Genomic DNA, 14,336 nt, shown 5'->3' with positions numbered 1-14,336 from the left:
CCTCCATTTATGATATTCAAATTAGTCTAGCTTTTTCATCCGGATTCATTTCAACTCCAATTCGAATTTGATTTGAAACAAAATTCTTTAAGTCTTAAGCTCTACACAAATAAATCAAATATAAAGTCACAAAAACTCTTGTACCTAATTAGATAACTAAACTCAAATACAACCACTTGCACTTGCAGCAGACAAATCCCCCAGGCAAAGCAATTCTTTAGACGACAGTCTTTCTTGGGGTCCAGTAGGAGCACGTCCTGTTTACTATCTGGCTACCACACCTTTATTAGTTTGAATTAGTCCTGGCTTCCCTTAGGCTCTACAATCCAAATACATTAGAAAAATAAGTCTTTCAGCAAAGACCAGACCAATTTCATCACTTAAGATTGATAAAAAGCAGCAAGATTGATGACAAACCAGCCGTTTGAATGATCTACTTTGAGCAGCATTCTTTGCATTCTCCATACCAGGCTTAGCACGATCAAGAGCCTGAGAAAAAAAAGAGTTAAAATATAAAGATATTTATCTCAAAGCTATTGTTCACAGTACAACCCAGGTAAAATATAAAGAGACCAGGATAAGCATGCTGCATCTTGTCAACTCAGAGTTTCATGTCATGGTTCCTGAAAACTTTTTAAAATCTCAAGTTAATCATGCATTTGGGTACTAACAATAATCCTAGTTTAATTTTCTTCTTTTTGTAATATGTCCTTTATCGTTTTCTGTTTTACTTCATTTTTCTAAATGTTATACAATTAAATCCAACAAAATTATAATCAATGAAGCAAAAAAGTATAATTATCCATTACACTTCAACAGTAACCAGAGTGAAACTAATTTAGCCGCACTCTCATATACCAAAATAAATGCAAACTAAGCTCAGACTCAAGCCATAAAGAAAAAGGACTAACAGGCAGAGCCTCCTCACATTTTGAGGTTTCTCTCCAAAGAGTTCACTCATATATCACATACAACAGTTTGTCTGCCCACTATATCAACACTACAGAAACTTCCATACTTATGTCCTGACACCCAAAATTCTAAAGTTGGGTGGTTGAACATTCTTCTCTATTCATTCGCATAATTTAGAGGAATGACCTCCCATTGATGCTATTCATTTCAGATGGGATTCATTGCAAACTAGGGATCAAACCTAAGTAAAAGAAAAATTGCATTCAATATCTTTGCTTTTGATAGAAAATGCCAACCAGTCAGACAAAGTTTACCTACTCACTAATTAGTAGATCAAGATAACAAAATTATCCATCAATGCGCCATACTGGGAGAGGGAGCGGGGAAAGGAGGGGAGATGGAAAAATATATTCACGTTTTGTTTTAGTTCCTTTTTCAAGCAAATAAAGAGAGGGGGGGAAGGGGTGTGTGTTCATATAGAACCTCTGAAGATATTATCAAGCAGCTACGGAAAATGAGATTAAGTAGCTTTAAGAAGAAAAAAAAAGGAAAAGGGAAATGCTACCTCAATCAAAGATTCCACGCGACGCCGCATCCTTGTATGCATGAAACCCTCAGAACACTGTGGAAGAATATGCACAAAAGATACTGAGATCAAACGTATCAAATGAAGAAATGGAAATATAGTAAATCATTAAGGACATGACACGCTGCCATGCTGCAATTACAGTCAGTAAGGTACACACAGACAACAAAACAAAATTGTGCGGGACAACTACTAGCAGCATGGAAAGATAGGTCCAGCATTACTTGTACATGAAGCTTGGAAAGATTCAACAAGTTTCTGTAATTAAGAGTAAATTAAACAAAGAAAAAACATATAAAAGAAATAATAAAAAATATTTGACTTCCCACATATAAGATGTAACTTTCTGCAATGCCTATATCATACCATGACCATTCATCAATACAAAGTAATATGACATACAATTTCTTTCCAAAAAGAAAAGAGAATAATATTCAGCAAAATAAAATAGTAAATCTAAATTCTAATTACTAACTCAACCTTAACCCACTCGCACTGTACTAATATTATACTTTAATAACATTCTGTAGCATGTTGTATGATAAATATTGGAAGTAGGGTCTATAGTTTATCAATTTTCGAGTTAGAAAATAAAGAAGTTGAGGACAAAAGATGGAATAATAAGTTCAGGTTAAAAGATCACACCTTAACATGATAACTAACATAAGCATGAAAAGTCGATAAACTGCAAACTGTTCGATCCAGTTTCTTGCCTTCCACGTGACGAGGGAAAATAACTGCATCAGTACACAGTACAAATTGTTACAGTGAAAAAATATAGATAAACTTCTTATTTCTCTGACATTACCAAAAGTGACAAATCCTGCATTGGCAGATAGTGCTTCAGCAGGAGCTTCCTTTAGTTCTAACGGAGGGGTAGGAGACCACAAACAAGGAGGGGCAGTATTAAGTCCAGCCGTGCGTCTTGCTTCCACAAATTCCTAAATGGTAATAACCTTCGCAATTAACAATAAGAAATCACCAAACAAAAGTAAATGGATCCAAGGCAGCATAACTTGGAGAGTAGCAGGGTTCAACAAGCTAGCATTATGTAAGGTCTAAAAGCACTTATAGCCCCATCAACATATATATGATAGCCCATTACAATCTCTTCCCCAATAAGAAATTCATCTTTGCAATTTAGGATCATATACTTATTATACCTGCAGGAAGGAAGTAGCAAGAACAATATCAATAGAGTCCTTGAATCTCATAGGGAATATTATCGTCACTTTGTCTGCCTGCAAAAAATTTTGAAAATTTCACCAACAAACTTTCAACTGCTTTCCTTCTAATTAGCTAAACTAGAGAATACAAAAGATAAATAGCAATGTGATAACTTGTTGACCTTAATCTGTAATTTTACCTGAGGAATAAGGAAAAAGGACTCGTTTGGCCGATGCACGAGAGCAACAAGCCCATCAGTATTGGAAGCAACAGTCCTTGAAACAAGCTTCTTCAGAATTCCTCTCAATGGAGCGCCTAGCACCACTTCTCTTACAGATGCAATCTTTACCAAAAGAGCATGTTTGTACTCTACACAAGAATAGCATTTAAACAACAAAGTCACAAAAGGAAAAATTGGAAAATCAGCCAAAAAGTAAATACATAAATTGGAACGTAGTCAAAAAAGGGATGCCCACAAGAGTATAATCTAAACTCGGCAGGCTTTATAGTGTTGAATCAAGCAATCCAAGAAGCCAAAGTTGTCTGGAGACAACCCAATATTGTATATCAAGCTAAAAGTATACTAACACAAGAAAACTCCCAAACAATACAAGAAAATCTCAATATAACATTACACAAAGAATCTTATCATTGTCCCCAATAGGCCCATATACTTAGCAAGCTAGCAAATTTTCATAGCATTGACTGGCTTTAACAAGATCCTAAACGTTTTGAGCACATATCCATGGCAATGGCAAGCTTATAATGACCTTAGAAAAGGAACTCGTTGAACCTTCATCTGGAGGAAGTTTAGAGAGATTGAGCTTCAATGTAAGATTAAAACCGTCTCTAGGGGGGTCAAGAATTTGAACAACCGCGCCATATGCAGCCTTTATAGCCTCTATAGCTCCAGATGGAAGTCCACCCAAGAATACAGTTTCTGGAGGTGGAGTAGGCAACGATACAGAGAGCAACAAGATATGTGGGTTCTTCATCGTCACCTGCATAATTTCAGCCATTAAATAACCCACTAAAACAGTTCAAAATCCTTAATTGAATTCTGGGTAATCACCTGAATATGGTACCGAACGTCATCGAACTCGGCCCAGTGGTAGTCCGCCTCCACTGCTTTTTCGATGCTGCACAATAAGCAAAAAACCAACATGGTGAGGAACAATGAGAGGGGAAGAAGGAAGAAGAAGAATTTAATCGTTGAACGGGAAAAGAAACGAACTTTTGGAGGCGATTGAGCAAGTTGTCAAGGAGAAATCTTGAATGGGACTGCAAGAGAATCATTGAAATGAAATGGGTTTGTGGATTTGAGTGTGTTTGAGGTGTGTGTGGCTTCTGCCGCTCAGTCTCTGTGCGTCGGTGAGAGCTCAGAAATGCACAAATAGCTGAGAATGGAATGGATCTACAGTTGAGAATTTGAGATGGCGTGTCACTCCAGGAGTTCCAACAAGACCAGAGACCACAATGTCGTTTTTCGCTTTCTTTTACCTCCTTTTTTTTTATTTTCTTTTTTCTGTTTTTTGCTTTTACTGCCTTTTTTATTGCTATTTGCTCCTCGGATGCCGGATGGTTCCAACTTGGGTACCCTAGTTCTTTCTATATTTCAACTTTCCACCCTCTCTTTCCCGTTTAACTCTATTTAAAATAGAGTGCTGCTATTTCCACCCACCGATTTTTGTGTTTTTTAAAATAGAAATTTACATGGAAAGGAAAAGAAAATAAGAAATTACAGTGAAAACAAGATTGAGAGTAAATTAAATTTAAAAAAATCTACACTGGTAAATCCATGAATTTTTCTTTTTCAAGTCCACACCATTTTGCTCGGTTTCCTTTGGCTCCCTACCTAGCCTTTTATCAAACAACTCATTTCAATTGCAATTTACTATTTCTACTAAATTTGTATACCACCTAAATTTCAAGCCTCTTATAAAAAATAAAAATAAAAATTTAAGAATCATTCCATTTCAATTGAAAATGCAAATATTAATATTTTCTCTTTTTAAGAACCAATTAATAATATTAATAATGAAGTTAATTGGACTTTTTGTATCAAGTTTACATGACATTTTATGTGAATTTGTAATATTTTAACTTGTACTTACATATAAATTTTCCTTTTTAATATATTATATTTGATGAAAAAGGGACTGTATTTCCTAAATTTTTATAATGGTTGAGGGAAAATTTGAGTGAACATTAGGCTTTTCATCACAAAAGTAATAAAATTGCACGTTTAACCAAAAATATAAGAGAAAACAGAAGGGAAAATTTGGTTTTGGGGAGGTAAACGAGCGAACAACAATGGAGGGTAGACGAGTGAGAAGGTTCAGTATGGGAAGAGCAAGAGGGCAACACCCACAAACTCAAACCCATCACAGTCTTCTACCCATTCACTCCCATTCAAACCCGTCATCTCCTCCTCGTCTTTCAACCACCATCTCTTGTTGCTACTGCGATTTCAAGTTCTGGGCTTTCAACCAACCCCTCTTCCATTTCGGCAGAAGCCACTCCCAAATTCTCAGGGCATGGTTCTCCATTGGGGTCGGCTTTGGCCTAACCCTGCTCGTCTCCATTTCTCTCATCCTCATCTGGGAACTCGGCAGAGCTCTCAATCTCTTCCATGGAAGCTTCTTCATTGACTTGTTCTCTAGATTTTCCTCCTCCTTCAGCACCTCAATCGCCGACGCTGCCTATATCTTCATTGCCACAATGGTTTCAGTTTCTGTTCATGAACTGGGTCATGCTCTCGCTGCTGCAAGGTCTCTCCTTTTTACTTCTTTCTTACCCTTTATGCATTAGCTACTTGCGTTTCTGTTTTTTATTATTGTGAAGCGAAACGTAGGCTTGATTGAAAGCAGTGAGTGCGTGCAAATGGAGTATGTTGCCGTGTTTGTTGCGTTTCTGTTTCCTGGTGCTCTGGTAGCTTTCGATTCTGAGTCTCTGCAACCATTGTCTTGTTTTGCTGCTCTTCGGATTTATTGTGCTGGAATTTGGCACAATGCAGTGGTAAGCTTACATGTGTTTTCGTTATTTATGTATTGATGGCGTTAATGTATTTGCAAAAGCTAATGCTAATTAGCCTTCGAATTTCATTCACCTCCAGTGCTGTGCAGTTTGTGGGCTGGCATTACTTCTCTTGCCCTTCATCTTGTTTCCATTCTACATACATGGTGAAAGTCCCATGGTACTTCACTCACCGCAACCATTGAATTGTCTCATTGTTTTCTGTATTTGACTTACCAGTATCAGTATGGTCAAATGAACACTATTTTGATCACCGTTTTATTTTGATATGTTATGTTTGTCTGGAAATAGGTTTTGGGTGTACCATCTACATCGCCTTTGTCCGGTTACTTGTCTCCTGGCGATGTAATTGTGTCAGTTGATGGTGTGCTCATCCATAATGTCCAGGAATGGATGGAGATGACAGCTCTGATAAATGAATTGGCACTTAGAGGTAGAAACCATTCCCTAGATGTCCAAGGCTTTGGAATCAATAGAATAAAGGGGTACTGTGTGCCTAATTCTATGATGGAGGAAAGTAAGCAGATTGTTATAGGAGATAACCAGTCTTCTTGTCCTGATGATCTTACTGCATTTACACCTCTTCCCTGTAATCATACAATCATATTAGATCATAATCATCCAAGCAGAATTGAGAAAACCCACTGCTTGAATGCAAAGAGTGTTGTCAAGCTTAATAAATGTGGTGAAGGATGGGCGGCAATAACCAATGGCAGCAACTGCATATGTTCACAGGTTGGTATCTGGATGTTTGTAAGAAATGCAATTTTAGAAATTTACTTGTTTCACTGCAAATAAATACAAGTTTGTTAATGTCTACAGGAGGAGTCCTGCTTAAGTCCAGTTCAAATTCCAGGCTTAATATGGGTTGAGATCGCCTATTCAAGGCCCTATTCTCTGGAATGCTTGCGAGTTAGAAGAAAATCTTTTGTGGGTCCAAGAATTTCTGATTCCATGGAATCTAACTGTGGTGGGATTTTTGTCTTTGTTGGTGATGTTATCTCCATGGCACGCTCAGTTAAGTTAACTGCATATCGACCTCGCTGGGCATTTCCATTGGGTACATATCTTCCAAATGTACTAGAAAGGATTTTGATATGCACATTCCAAGTCTCTCTAACACTAGCTCTTCTCAACAGTTTGCCGGTAAGTTTTTTATTTATTAAACTTAATTTCTACCATTATCTTAATAAGGTTTTAAGATTTGTCAAGCCTAAGTGATCAGTGCCCTGCATGTTGGCCAATGGATATAAAAATTGCATGTCCATGCGTGCATACGGTATGGCCTGCAGAGAGATTATTTGAGGAAGGTTTTGTAACGCCTCAGAACCAGTCAGTTGTCAAATGCTTATATATTAACCACAAATTCCACATTCCCCGTGTGAATGGACTGGCTAAAGTTAGTCATAGATTTGAGATCAAAATCCATTCAGGATGAGTTGTGCAAACCCTGCCCCAATGTATGAGTCTGAAAGGTGTGTCTTTTTTATCGTTTTAGTTCTGTACTTCAACTAAGGGTTAGCTCCTGAGTTGATCATTAAAGTGCTGCTATTCAGCCCAACGGTCTTCAGATATAATGAGAGTACATGTTCGTTTTTTTATTTAAAACACCTCTCTAGCCTATTGATCTTGGGCTCGCCCAAACTCAGTCTGGAGGCTGTACTTCAAAATTGCAATCATGCAATTCTGAACTTTTGGCCTGATGTCTTTCTTTGTGGGCTTAGCAGGGCTAAGCCAGTTGAAGACTAAAGATTAGTTCTGCTTGCCCCTTGATAGAGTGTGAGATGCTTTAGTATGCCTGTCATGTTCATTCAGTTTAGTCCCTCTAAGTATGTGCAACTCAGGAGTGAATTAATGTTGACATTGAGTCTATTCAATTAACACCATTTATACTGTGCCTGATCAGCAGATAAAGAATGATAAAATTCTTGCAATTCTTTTTGCTCAAATGATATTAATTAGGTGTACTTTCTGGATGGAGAATCAATTTTAGAGGCGACTCTTTCCCACTTCGCTTTGCTGTGCCCAAGGAAGAGAAGGAAAGTTCTTCAAGTTTGCCTTTTATGGGGGACACTAATTTCCATCCTCGCCTTATTCAGGATCATGTTATATACTTTGTAAGCGAAAGGTAAACAGAGTTATTTTTAAATTTTTAAATTGAAAATATGACATTAGCTTTACTTTTGCTCGTTTTATATCATATAATGCTGCTTCAAGATATTTACTGTAAAATTTGATAGAAATACTTAGTTTACAAACTTACAAGTAGAAGTTTACATTGTAACTAGTTGACCTATTCAGAGGCAATTTATGCTCTTTCGTCTGAGGCTCCTCAGGATTTGAAACAAATATTAGATTCTTTCAAGGACTTTTCTAATGGATGCTGCAGTGGGCTTGCAATTCTGATTGGGTCAGTGTCATATGTCATATGCATTCTTGTGCTAAGACATTTTTGGGGGGACTTGCACTAAGTATACTTCAGCTTTGAATGTAATGGAAGCATCAACTTCTCCTGGTTCTTAGTAGGTTTACAATCAATACATGCCAGGAAGGCCACCCTTGTATGAACATTGGGCTACATTGTGCCTTCCGTTTCTCACTTTTATTTATCTTTCTTATGCAGTGACCTTTGCTCCTAGACAATGCAGCATCACTACAAAGCTCACTGTTTAGCAGGTATTGTGCATTATTGTTGTACAACTTAAAACACTTTTTATCCGACATCACTCGTTCTTTTGTCATTACCTAGAAAGCAGTGGTATTACAGCTGAGCTTCAGAATATGAGAAGCAGTGTTATCGAAGCTGACCTTGCAGTATGAATAGGGAGGAGCGTCAAACCATCAGCTGCCTTGGTATTCCACTACCAGAAACTATAGTTACACAACCTAAGTTTAACCTTGTTGACATAGAAATCCATAAATTATCTAGTGTAAAAGATAGGGGATACTCAGAGAATTTAACTTGTTTAAACTCCTTATGAGTTCCTCCATAGAATGAGAAATACTTTTACTTTTTCCATTTTATCTGGGAACAACCCAGTTTCCATTTTATCTGGGAACAACCCAGTTTGTAGCTTACGTTCAATATGCGTTCACAGATTTTGTAAAACAAAGTATTGAACTTTTATTTTTTCTGGAACAGTTACTAGAATGAAGAACCCTGAACTTGAACAAATCTGTTTGCTACTGTCTACCTCCACATTCTGGTTTCAATTTCAATCCAATGACGCACAAACCTCAAATTGGCGGGAAAGCCCAACTTTATTCCATGCATGGCTTCTGTTTCTGTTTCATCAAGGGCCTTCTAAAGGGCTGGATTGGGCCATTTCTGAAATGATTTGAGCTTTTGATGACAAGTGGTATGTGCTCAAACAGATTTCTTGATTTGGGCAAGTTTTTTCTTTTAAAACTTTTTTCTTATATTTCTTTTTGTATGATTTTTTTGTAGCATGCATGGGTTAGGTAGAAAGACATCAATATTGTACATTCAAGACAATCATATTGCTTTATATGTCATGATGTTATTCATCAAAACAGAAAAAAGTATGAGAAAATATTAGACCTCTAACCAATTCCCTCTTGGGAAGAATAAAATACAAAAGCCCAAAACCAATCTCACATACTGCTATTTGGTTTCAGCCCTCCAATCCATATGCAAACACAGGAGAGGAAGGTGCTGGGAAAAGAGGTAAAGTATGCACCAGTACATGGTGGAAGAAATCTTTTGAAAGATACAAAAAAAAGTTGTCAAATATTTAAATATTTCATAAAAAGATGTAGAGATTGTAGGGCCCTCTCAGGCCATATGTGTTTGTTGTTGCTAGCCCCAAACTTGGAAACAATCAAAAGTAGAAATGGTCAAAAACCCCACAACAGCATGAAGCAGCAGCAGCAGCAGCAGCAGGCCACCAATCTGGGTTGGAAGACACAGCATCCATCACACCACTTTCCTTGCACTTCAATCTTCCACTAAAATATAAAATAATAAACATAGAAAAATAGGGATTAAAATAAACCAACCAAACACAAAACGACATCTGGATTCATTGCAAGGGTGCTGCGTGGTTTTACCCTATTGGGCTCCTTGAGTCTCATGCCTTTTTTCTTCTCTGAAAAAAATATATTTTTATTTGTAAGTTTCTTTTGCTCTCTTCATCTACTTGCCCACTTGAGCATTTTGGGGTCACCATCGACTTGATTAACATAGGCATGCATTCTGGATAAGGCTTTTTCATTTGCTGCACTCATCCGTCCCTCATTACACGTGAAGGGTTTTCAATAGGCTTCCTTCCCCCATCATTTTAGACATTGAAAAATCACCTAATCTTAACTGCCAACTTTATGGTTTTTGCAATTACTTTACCAGTTTTTCATTTGTTTTCTTTTCTTTAAATCTTTTTTATGCATATATTTCATGCACCCAACAGAAGCCAGATGGAATCCGAGGGCTTACTGTTTGGTAACAAATTGTAATTGTTGTGTGGTCCAGTTAATCATGTAGACCTCCCCTTAGAGGTTAATTAATTCACTCCCTTTTACTTCTTTTATAAATTAACGTGGCGGGTTTACGCAATATATACTATGTTAATTAAATACGTTACTTGAAAGTTAATTTATAAAAGGAAATCTTCTTTTTTCTTTGTGAGACAAGCAAACATGTTAGTGTTGTCAAACTATCGACTTCATAACCCTATTCAGCAACGTATAAAATAAACAAAGAAGTTAATAACCTGATAATTCTAAAACATTTTAAGTTGCCAAATCATTTCATCACATCGTGAGGACACGTGCTAACAATGTATATCAAACTTTGATTACAGATAAATGATGATTGAGGCATTAATTACGGGTTTGCAAGATGGACAAATCAAAATCATCCTCAAATTAAAATGCATGTCAGGATTCAGTTGGCGGGAAGGGTTTGCGTTTGCTTTTATCATGACATGGTTTGGCTCTTTATTAACTTCCATAACTACCGTAACTTTCCCATCACCCATCACATGCACTGCCTTTATTTGGAGTCTTGAGATTTGACTCTTTCTCTCTCAAATGTCTCTCACAAGCCCTACCCACGACACAATCAATGAAATAAATATGTTGGAAACATCTTAGGTAAAGTGGAGCAGAGGCCCAAATCTCTAATTTCAAAAATTATTCTATATATATAAGTCATTATCGGTTTAGGTGCTTACCTCTATTTTACCTAATCACTTCTTTACTTCTTTTTTTCTTTTTTTTTAAATACCACGAAGTGTCCCCATATTCGAAGGGTGGGATTAATCCTCGCTCGAGGTTCAACTTGCCCCTGGCCACAAAGTGCTTCTAAAGGGTTTTGAACTCCTGCCATTGAGGCACTATATAGCTCGTCAACTGGAGATAGTAGTTTGCTAATTGCACCACACCTTGTGGTTATCTAATCGCATTTTTGTTTATGTGTTTTCAATGCTTAATTTATTCAATAAAGTACTGAATTAAAAATAAATAAATATTCAATGACGTTCATGCTCACCTGAACGCCAAAAATAGGCGCCGTTGAGAGTCTATCCTCTCTCAACCATTGATTTGAAGTAGTTTGATTTAATCCAACAACTTCTAGAGACAACTCCATATGAAATTATTTATAAATTCGTTTGTCCATCCATATAATTTGAGGGAATCTTAATCTCCCCCACAAATATATGCAGGGATGTTATAATATCAGTATCCAAGAAATGACTAGTTCTTTTTTTCTTTTTTTGGTCTGAGAAATGACTAGTATTATTTTAATCAAATGTTTTGGTGAATCATTGCCACGTACGTTGTCGGCATATTACCCATTTGACTAGGCAGAAGATTTGACACTCACATGGCCCTTCAGAGGGAGCTAAAAATACCTCATCACCATCATTCATCACCTGCCTTTTGGAACAGTTCTATGATGCTCTCTCTCTCTCTCTCTCTCTCTCTCTCTCTCTCTCTCTCATGTGTTCCTCCATGTTAATAAATAACAAGAATCATATCCTTTATTTTGGTTTCAAAATCACAATTAAAAGTAGGGTTCCAGGATTCTCCCCAACTACTCAATTGATTTGAAAATGGGAGGGCATATATCATTCTTGGTCTTCATCATCATTTTCCACTTCCCCCTCTACGTACTTTTGCTTCTTAAATTCCCTATTATCCATCATAACATGGACCAGCCAAGCTACAGTACTACTGACTCTACAACAATTTCATATAAAAACGTTCTTTTATCGACGGATGTATTTTATATTCTTATTTTGATGCGTAACGTCAGATTGATAGACAAACAGTATAACATATCAGATATTTTGGTACATATATACATTCTTTTGATTACCTTGAATTATGTGGTACTTAAAGAAACATCAATTTCATTTCCCTAATTAATTAAGATTATCTAACATGCGTTTCCAACATGACAAAATATATTAAAAAGAAACTCTGCTCGGAAACAAGTTGTCTGCCCACCACGTGAACTTATACAATACATATCACAGGAAAAGAAACTAACTCATGTGAGCTTTTTCTGCCAAGAACAATGTTTCTCACAAAACAAACAAAAAATAAGATCTACAATTTGCATACAATCTAAGATTTACATATAATGATTGAATTATTCCATCGACATTAACAAACGCAACAGATGTATTTTTGTGCAGACTTTACCTAAATGTGTCGTTGCAAGAACCTTGAACTCAGAAAGACCAAATTTCTAGTAGGCTTTGTCAATCAGCCTAGCTCTAGCTACTCATGCTCATTTAGATTCGGTTAATTTAGTTAATTCGGACGTCCGCATCGGAGAAGAATTATATTAGTCAATATTCAGGCTCTATACGTACGGTCCCTTTTTTTATTTTTGCTGTGTTTTTTTTTCCAACTTGTGTGGTGTTGAATGAAAAGTGAAAAAGGGGAGGAGCAGAGATTGATCATTCAAACTTGTGACTTCTGAGAGACTGAGGGACCGAAAGATAATTAGAAATAAGGTACAAATGGGGTATCAATAGTATCACCACCCACATGGCTTTGCCCTACAGAAGGCATAAAATCTTCAACTGTGAGATAAGGGTTAGGTGCGGTTGTTCAAAAGTCCAATTCCTCCATGACTATACATATATATCACTTTATTATATATATACAAAGCATCTGAATCTGATAAAATCAATCTTAATTAGATTATAATTGCAAACGTGGTGAGAGTGAGACTGATGAGACTCAATAAAAGTGATCGAGGGGGAGGGGGGGGGTCAAAGCACGGCTTTGATCATGATCATTTTGTTCAAAGCACGCGCATGCAGCAGCGTACAATGATCCTTAATCTGCGTTGTCGCTGACAAAGCACCTTACCCTCTCGAAGAAACAGAGAAAAAAAGAGAGAAGAAAAAAAAACAGATGGCTGGTTTTTATTTTAATTTGTCCATAAATTTCAACATTATTTATATATAAATTTTATAATAATAAAAAGCAAGATAATATATCTGCATGTTTTTTAGCTTCAGTGGTCTGGTCTCTTGGAGTTGCATGTTCAACTTTTTTGACTCTAATTTCAAATCGTTACGTATATAATGAGAGCCAATACGTTCTAAATCGATCATGGCCCACAGGGGACCCGTTGAATTTATCGTTGAATTTATATATTTGCTTAATTATGATGTTTAATTTGTTTTTTTAATCGAAAACCTCGGCAGTACGAAGAAAACTTGATTAATCAACCACAGATGAAATAAGGGGAACATAAAACAGAACCCTTATCGTAGGCATCACAGAACAACAAATCAGACAAAGTATAAATCCCATCACTATTAGATACCGCTACACGTGCTAAAGCGGTGTGCAACCTCGTTAGCTTAACTTAGACTAAACGTCAATTAATTTCTACGTGGACACTTGTCTTGCGTTGCTACAGGCGGCAGGATCCAAATTATCTGGTTAACCCCCTCATGTCAGTTAATGCCGATGTCAATGCTTTTACCTATCCATTTTTTTGTCGTGTTCTCTTGTTTTTCATGATCCGAAACGAAGAGACATGTTACGAGTACGTGAATACAAGAAATATATTGATCCATCTATCCATCTTTGATTCGTTGAGGGCTTGACTGAAAGGGAATATTCTCTGAGGTACAAATTATATCATGACTCGTAATAGGAAGGAGGACTTCTGCCTGTGAGAAAAGCAGGTTTTTCTGCTAATTTGGGTCTTGGGGAGATTTTGGTGGCTGAACTGTGGGCGTTGTATCATGGTCTTAAGCTAGCTCAATGTTTGCAAGTGACAAAGCTTATTGTTGAAACTGATTCTACTCTTGTTTTGCACCTTTTGAATGCTAAGGTGGAGCCATATCACCCCCTCCTTACTTTGCTAAACATGTGCAGAGTCTATTGGAAGAGTTCCTGGGACTGTAGCATCTTTCATGTTTTCAGGGAGGTTAACTTTGCTGCTGACTCTCTGGCTAAGATGGGGCATGAGATGGAATTGGGTGTTCATTGCTTTGTTTTGCCTCCTGGTGGTATTACTGGTGTCCTCCAAGAAGACAGGGATGGCCTTTTAAGGTCTAGGTTGATTTATGTTTAGTTGTTGTTTGGGCTTAGCCCTCTTTGTTACCAAAAAAAAAAAAAAAAAAGCATGGCTTATAACTGT

At 36.9% G+C, this 14,336-nt stretch overlaps 2 protein-coding genes across 13 annotated transcripts; one reads left to right on the top strand and one right to left on the bottom strand.

The window, feature by feature from the left end:
- Positions 1-6: 6 nt before the first annotated feature.
- DIS2 (Arp2/3 complex, 34 kD subunit p34-Arc) lies at positions 7-4,150 on the bottom strand. Of its 2 annotated transcripts, none has more exons than XM_088252579.1 (10): positions 3,900-4,150; positions 3,738-3,804; positions 3,459-3,666; positions 2,865-3,034; positions 2,662-2,739; positions 2,307-2,439; positions 2,144-2,211; positions 1,478-1,534; positions 418-489; positions 7-319 (listed from the first exon to the last, which is right to left on the bottom strand). In XM_088252579.1, exons 1-10 carry the CDS (start codon positions 3,959-3,961, stop codon positions 287-289), a joined length of 948 nt encoding a protein of 315 aa, XP_088108705.1. In that variant the 5' UTR covers positions 3,962-4,150; the 3' UTR covers positions 7-286. The 2 variants fall into 2 exon arrangements, with proteins under 2 accessions (XP_088108705.1, XP_088108704.1); XM_088252578.1 differs by having other exon boundaries at positions 2,144-2,235; positions 3,900-4,148.
- Positions 4,151-4,928: 778 nt separating this feature from the next.
- Positions 4,929-9,507, top strand: LOC110754841 (Peptidase M50 family protein). Of its 11 annotated transcripts, none has more exons than XR_015835398.1 (9): positions 4,929-5,436; positions 5,536-5,683; positions 5,781-5,861; positions 5,993-6,436; positions 6,524-6,847; positions 7,664-7,829; positions 8,325-8,554; positions 8,844-9,060; positions 9,341-9,507. XR_015835398.1 is itself a non-coding variant. In XM_088252622.1 (7 exons), exons 1-6 carry the CDS (start codon positions 4,979-4,981, stop codon positions 7,820-7,822), a joined length of 1,614 nt encoding a protein of 537 aa, XP_088108748.1. In that variant the 5' UTR covers positions 4,929-4,978; the 3' UTR covers positions 7,823-7,829; positions 8,325-8,835. The 11 variants fall into 11 exon arrangements, 2 of the variants coding, with proteins under 2 accessions (XP_088108748.1, XP_088108749.1); XR_015835404.1 differs by lacking the exon at positions 9,341-9,507 and having other exon boundaries at positions 8,325-8,377; positions 8,469-8,554; positions 8,844-9,192; XR_015835403.1 differs by lacking the exon at positions 9,341-9,507 and having other exon boundaries at positions 8,325-8,377; positions 8,458-8,554; positions 8,844-9,192.
- The last annotated feature ends 4,829 nt before the right edge of the window (positions 9,508-14,336 follow it).

The sequence above is a fragment of the Prunus avium genome, chromosome 4 (assembly GCF_965620075.1).
Source record: "Prunus avium chromosome 4, drPruAviu1.hap1.1, whole genome shotgun sequence".
NCBI classification, from domain to species: Eukaryota; Viridiplantae; Streptophyta; class Magnoliopsida; order Rosales; family Rosaceae; genus Prunus; species Prunus avium.
Note: the sequence above shows the minus strand (reverse complement) of the source record. Positions and strands in the feature narration are given on the sequence as shown.

Excerpts from the sequence above, each read along its gene's own strand:
- DIS2 (XM_088252578.1), bottom strand. The coding sequence starts at position 3,961 with ATGATTCTCTTGCAGTCCCATTCAAGATTTCTCCTTGACAACTTGCTC. Across the intron at positions 2,236-2,306 it reads TGCAGGATTTGTCACTTTTG|TTATTTTCCCTCGTCACGTG; the intron begins GTAATGTCAGAG and ends GTACTGATGCAG. Across the intron at positions 490-1,477 it reads GCGTGGAATCTTTGATTGAG|GCTCTTGATCGTGCTAAGCC; the intron begins GTAGCATTTCCC and ends TTTTTTTCTCAG.
- LOC110754841 (XM_088252622.1), top strand. The coding sequence starts at position 4,979 with ATGGAGGGTAGACGAGTGAGAAGGTTCAGTATGGGAAGAGCAAGAGGG. Across the intron at positions 5,437-5,535 it reads CATGCTCTCGCTGCTGCAAG|TGAGTGCGTGCAAATGGAGT; the intron begins GTCTCTCCTTTT and ends GATTGAAAGCAG. Across the intron at positions 6,848-7,663 it reads CTCTTCTCAACAGTTTGCCG|GTGTACTTTCTGGATGGAGA; the intron begins GTAAGTTTTTTA and ends GATATTAATTAG.